This window comes from Phragmites australis, chromosome 21 (assembly GCF_958298935.1).
Source record: "Phragmites australis chromosome 21, lpPhrAust1.1, whole genome shotgun sequence".
Lineage (NCBI taxonomy): Eukaryota > Viridiplantae > Streptophyta > Magnoliopsida > Poales > Poaceae > Phragmites > Phragmites australis.
The window spans coordinates 20,035,563-20,041,654 of NC_084941.1; the positions used below are offsets into that span (position 1 = coordinate 20,035,563).

The 6,092-nt window shown below is 47.8% G+C and overlaps 1 protein-coding gene across 1 annotated transcript; it reads left to right on the forward strand.

Annotated features, from left to right (window-relative positions):
* The first annotated feature begins 1,646 nt into the window (after positions 1–1,646).
* LOC133903865 (uncharacterized) lies at positions 1,647–4,296 on the forward strand. The gene is made up of 3 exons (XM_062345337.1): positions 1,647–2,078; positions 2,151–2,756; positions 2,843–4,296. Exons 1-3 carry the CDS (start codon positions 1,973–1,975, stop codon positions 4,129–4,131), a joined length of 2,001 nt encoding a protein of 666 aa, XP_062201321.1. The 5' UTR covers positions 1,647–1,972; the 3' UTR covers positions 4,132–4,296.
* The last annotated feature ends 1,796 nt before the right edge of the window (positions 4,297–6,092 follow it).

Below are 6,092 nucleotides of genomic sequence, written 5' to 3' on the forward strand. Positions count from 1 at the left end.
TCAGAGGGGGCGGGGGTGAATGATTGTAGAAACCAAATTCAAATATTAACTCAGCCAAATCAAAAATTGATTTAAACTCGATACTCCACTCGAAATAGATTGTACACACTCTAGTAAAAATAATGTAGAGAAGGATCCGTTGGTCCGATTACCCTTAAATTTTAACAAAAAAAATTAGATTCAAATATGAAATTATTCCAATAAAAATCGAGTAAATCGGTTATGTGGATCAATAATTATGCCTAGTTTAAACAGACTGTATCAACTAGAATCGAATAGATCAAAACCTAGTCGAGTTGAACAAAAAGCTACTCAAGATCAAACCAAAGCCACTCAAAATTTTCTTAGATCAAACACTAAATATTCTAACAAGGTTTTGGATGGATTAAACCAAGTGAAACTCGTTAAAAAATGAAATTAATCGAAAATCAAAACCAAGCATGCAGAATATAGAACAAAGAGAAAATTCCGAATCAGCTATTCATCAACTTACAAAACTTGAGTTTCATTGCACATATGAGTTTACAAGATGCCTCTCCAAAGGATCCAACAAGGATTTTCATGAAATCCCAAAACAACCCTCAAGAAGCGGGAGACCAAGATGCTACCAGACATGGACCAGAAAGGAGAACACGAGGCGCAAGAGTGTCCAAGCCCAATTTGTGATACCTGTTGGGCTAGTAGGACGTGTAATGTGAGAACCGTAAGGTTTAAAGACTCGTGCACGAGCGAGCGAGAGAACTCAACTCAAAATAGAATACCTAAACTCTAATACAGCTGTCCTCCCTCAGTCTCTCCCACCTTCTCTTCTTGCTTCTTCTACCTCTGATTCCCTTCTCCAAATCCCAGTCTTTTTCTCTGATCGATCGGAACATAACAGTATGATGCAACTTGCATGCCTCATACCTATATTAAAGGAGTGACCGCCCTGTTTCATGTTTGCACCCTAGCTGGCAATGCCATTGTCTCCTCTCTTTCAAACAGAGGCTCTCGACCTCGATCTAGGAACATTTAGAAGATTTCGAGCAAAGGACTCCGTGCATGTAGACAATACATTCAAATATGAGAAAGACAAATGCCCTGTTTGGTCCAACTTTTCTGAGCTTTTACTACTCAGAAATAGAAAGCTGAACTAAACAGTCCGTTTCTGGAAATAACTTCTGAAAAGCAAACTGTTTGGTTCAACTTTTCTGAGCTTTTACTACTCAGAAATAGAAAGCTAAACTAAACAGTCTGTTTCTGGAAATAACTTCTGAAAAGCAAAAACTATCATTATTATTATAAGCCAAAAACTAGTTTGGAGAAACTTTTGTTGCTTCCAAGGAATAATATTCTAAGGGCAATTGTATATACTCCCTCCGTTCCGGTATACATGGCGTATTAGCGATTTTGCTAAGACCAATAACGCCGCGTGCTACAAAATTTTGGACGAACGTACCCTCCCGCGCGGCTGCTTCCTTACTCGCTTAAATGCCTCGCAGTCAAACCGTCACCGCCCTTTCTCCTGCATGCATGCAAATCCTGCACCGCCCTTTCTCTTGCATGCATGCAAATCCTGCACCGCCCTTTCTCCTGCATGCATGCAGATCCTCCTCTTGCGCTCTTCCTCGCTCGCCATGCCCAAAAGCAGCAGCGGAACTTCACCGCGCGCACTCCCGCGCTCGCCATGGCCCAAATTGATCACGCGAACAGTCACCGCGCGCTCTTCCGCGGTCGTCACCACTGAAATACTGCATGCAGATCCTCCTCCCGCGCTCTCCCTCGCTCGCCATGCCCAAAAGCTGCAGCGGAACTTCGCCGCGCGCACTCCCGCGCTCGCCATTGCCCAAAAGCTGCAGCGGAACAGTCGCCGCGCGCTCTTCCGCGCTCACCATTGCCCAATTCTCCCGCTATGTATACTCTCTTTTGCCCTCTTCTCCCAGAGACATTAGCATTGATATCTACCACTCCCTTCTTCTCCCAATTTGAGTAGATGGCCAATTTTGATCTCAATTCTTCCCCATCTGATTCGAACGAAATTGTTGATTACCCGGTGATCGATTTGCAGTACGACCTTGAGTTGGCAGCAAGCGATGAAGGTGAGCATATGAATCGATTTGCAATACCCCTGATTTCTTTGTTGTTCTTGGATTGATTTTGATGTTTAACAGAAGGAGGTAGTGGCGTGCACGGCCGAGATAGACGCTGTCAACGCACGCTCGGACTAGCGGGGCGAGGACGTGCTGGACAAGCCAGCCTTGGTGTCGCTGGAATCGGACGCGCCGGCCGTGGAGTCACTGGCCTACGTAACTCACGCCTAGGATTCGCCGGGCGCGGAGTAACCACTACCAGTGCGTTCATTGGTCGCGGAGTCACCACTACCAGTGCGTTCACTGGGCGAGGACAGGCCAGCCTACGAGTCGTCGGAGGAGGACAGGAGGGGACCGGCCATGAGCACGAAGAAGTAGGAGAAGGCGGTATTGGTGACAACTGCCTAGGAAGACGCTGGCAACACAGGCTCGGACTCGCTGGGCGAAGACATGCCGGACGCGGGTTCGTATGTCGTGTTGACAACAGACTCGAAGTCGCTGTACATGGACGCGTCGGCCACGGAAGCACCAGGACCAGTGGCCTCGTTGGGCGCGGACTGGAGGGCATCGAAGGAGTAGTAGGACTCGCCGGAGGAGGACTTGAGGACAACCATGACGGCCAGGAAGAAGAACATGCTCAAATGGATGAGGACGGTGACGAGTCTGTATCAGCACGCCCTGAAACGAGTAAGATTGAGTACATTTGATTTCTGGCCGAATGTATTTTTGGTTATGTTTGATAAGCCTATTGTTTTTTTTTTTCGCATTTGTAGATCAATGTGACAATGTCATTAGAAGTAAGCAGCACACCGATGAAGACAAACGTGCTATATATGCCATTCTCTTGCATAGAACTTCCTTTGGCATATTGAAGCATAGAGTGACCGCGGCAGTTGCTGCTGAAACTGGTGTGCCTTTGAGAACTGTTCAAAGGATATGGAAGAATGGAAAGGATGGTGGGGTACTAGGAGTGGTGAGCAAGAAGCCAAATAATTGTGGCCGCAAGCGAATTGCTTTCGATCCCGAAGCCATTAAAGGTATATCGTTGCATAAGAGGACTACTCTTAAGGATATGGCGTGTGAGATGCATATGTCAAAGACCACATTGTTCACGCGGTTAAAAGAGGGTAGGTTTAGGCGGCACACAAATGCAATCAAATTTACGCTAACAGCTGAAAATAAGAAAGCTAGGGTTCGATTTTGTCTAAACATGTTAGACCACACTAGCTTGCCGCACCAACCAACTTTTCAGGGAATGTATAACATCATCTACATAGATGAGAAATGGTTTTATCGGACGAAACAGACACAAACATACTACTTGGCGCTCGACGAGGAGGATCCAGAAAGAACCACACAAAGCAAGAACTTCATAGAGAAGGTTATGTTTCTGGCGGCTGTTGCGAGACCTAGGTATGACATGGATGGTAACATGACCTTTGATGGAAAAATAGGCATATTTCCATTCACTTTCGTGGAGCCAGCTCGGAGGTCGAGTGCAAATAGGCCTCGTGGTACATTGGTAACCAAGGTTTTGCCATCAGTCACCAAAGATGTTAGTCGTGATTACATTGTGAACAAGTTGTTGCCGGCTATCAAGGAGAAGTGGCCCGTGGAGGAACATGGTACCCCAATATTCATACAGCAGGATAATGCGAAGACACACATTGCAGTCGATGATCCAGAGTTTATTCATGCGGCCTCATCGGATGGGTTTGACATTCGGTTAATGTGCCAACCGCCGAACTCTCCTGACGTCAATATCCTAGACCTTGGTTTTTTTGCAGCACTTCAAGCATTGTTCCATAAGTCATCTCCTTGTGGTGTAGAGGACATCGTCGCGAAGGTATTACAAGCGTTTGATGAGTATCCGGTCGAGTCGAGCAATCGTATTTTCCTCACCCATCAATCTTGCATGAGAGAGATTCTGCGGCTAAAAGGAGGGCAACACTACAAGGTTCCACACTTGAGGAAGCAGTTTTTAGAGAGACATGGTGAACTTCCGATTAGGTTGCAATGCGATTCTACCATTATAAACGAGGCAATGGAGTTCCTCAGTTAATTTTATCAATGTTTAATCCATGTAATGTTGAACCAAGTTTAATCTATCTTACTCGTTTCCATGCACTAATTGGAACTTCAACTCTTTTCCATCAGTTAATTTTTATCTATGTTTAATCAGCTGGTTTTGCACCATTAGTTTTTCCAAACCTGCACCGTCTTATACATGCACTTCAGCAATTTCGAAATTCAGTAAACTTGCACACATATAGCAAATGAAAATTAAGTAACCAAGCCAGAATAGTTCATCCATAGAAGCAGTAGTCCATGGATAAATACGCAACAAGCATTTCTTCGATACAAACTGCATTAATTCATCGATACAATGATGGAAGCAAAATTTTCATCATGTCGCCAATTACCTTGTTCTCTGAATCGAGTACCAGTGAGTCAGGCACAAATCAGTCGTTCAGTGTATCTGGTGTGAGTTCGTCGAGCAGCAACTGTTCGCCGTCCTGGGTTTCGTCATCCTCGTTGACAAAATGCTTCTTTTCGTCTTCGCCGCCTACCCCGTGGTCGCGCTCGTCACCTAGCACATCCACGTGATCGTCAACTAATCCGTCCACACAAAATTCGCCTAGCCCAGGGCCGCGCTCGTCAACTAGGCCGTGGCCGCGTTCTGCCCCGCCGGCGTGCACCAGCCGCCATCCTCTGTAGACAAATCGAGATGCACACAGGTCCTCATCCTCAACCCCTTCGCTGGCTACCCCGTGGTCACACTCGAGGCCTTGCCCGTGGCCATCGCCCTCGTCATCGCCCTCGTAACCGCTCCCAAGGCCATCGTTGTCCTCGACGTTGTCCTCATCACAGAAAATAGAGATGTACTCCATGAACTCCTCCTCAGTGAGATTCTTCAGCCAATCCGGACCACGCACGAAATCCACAACGGCAGCGCTGACGGCATGGCCGAGCTCGCCGCCGCCATCGCTTTTTTTCCTGGCCGCCAAGCACGCCAAAACATCAGCGCGAGCACCATGGCCAAGGTCGCTGTCGCCCTGGGTGCTCTTCCCGGCCGCCATGAACATCAATTGTTCAGCGCGGACACCATGGCCTGGTGCGTCGTCGCCATAGCTGCTTTTCTCGGCCGCCGCATAGACGACATCTTCAGCGCGGACGCCATGGCCGAGCTCGCCGTCGTCCTGGCTGTTATTCTCGGCTGTCGTCTCTGTACTCGCCATGCAGATGTGATGGCTGTTCGGCGGGGAATGGAGAAGAGGAAGCAGCACTGTGAAAACTTAAGGGATTAAGGGAGTACATGCAGGAAACGTTGGGGTTAAGGGAGTAGTAATGACTACACATTACGAGGGGTCACCTGAGTAAAAACTTAGAGGGTATCTCAGGAAACAAATCACCAAAAGCATTAGGCGCCATCTAATATGAAATCTGCATGCAAAAATTATATGCCATGTATACCGGAATGGAGGGAGTATTATACATTTCATCTATATAAAAAACTAATTAAAAACAATTTTTAAAAACAATTTTGCAAAAGCCTCTGCTCAATCAACCACGGCAAACCCGGAAGCCCCTCGTTTTATGCAGTGTCTGGCGCTCCCACAGCCACAACTCGGGCGGGACAGCTACACCATTTACACTGACGGCCGGGTCCCACTCTGTCTCATTTACTTCCCATCCTCGCATGTCGGATACGCACGCAACGCCTGCACGGCAACCCGCTCGGCATTCTTCGCCTCCAATACACGCCAGCTACTCACCTGACCTGTGGGTTCCGCGTGGGCCCACTCGTCAGAGACAGCCACCTGGGGCCTGGACTCTGCATCTGCCTCCGCGCGGTGTCCAGAACAATCGTGCGGGGAACCCGAACACAAACCCACACCCGTCACACCGACACGTGGGCCATCGGAGACCCGTCGCCACATGTCAGTGACACGAGAAAGGACAGGGCTTTCCAAGTCAGGCTCGTCGCCTCGCCTATTATTACAGCGCGCAATTTGACAATTT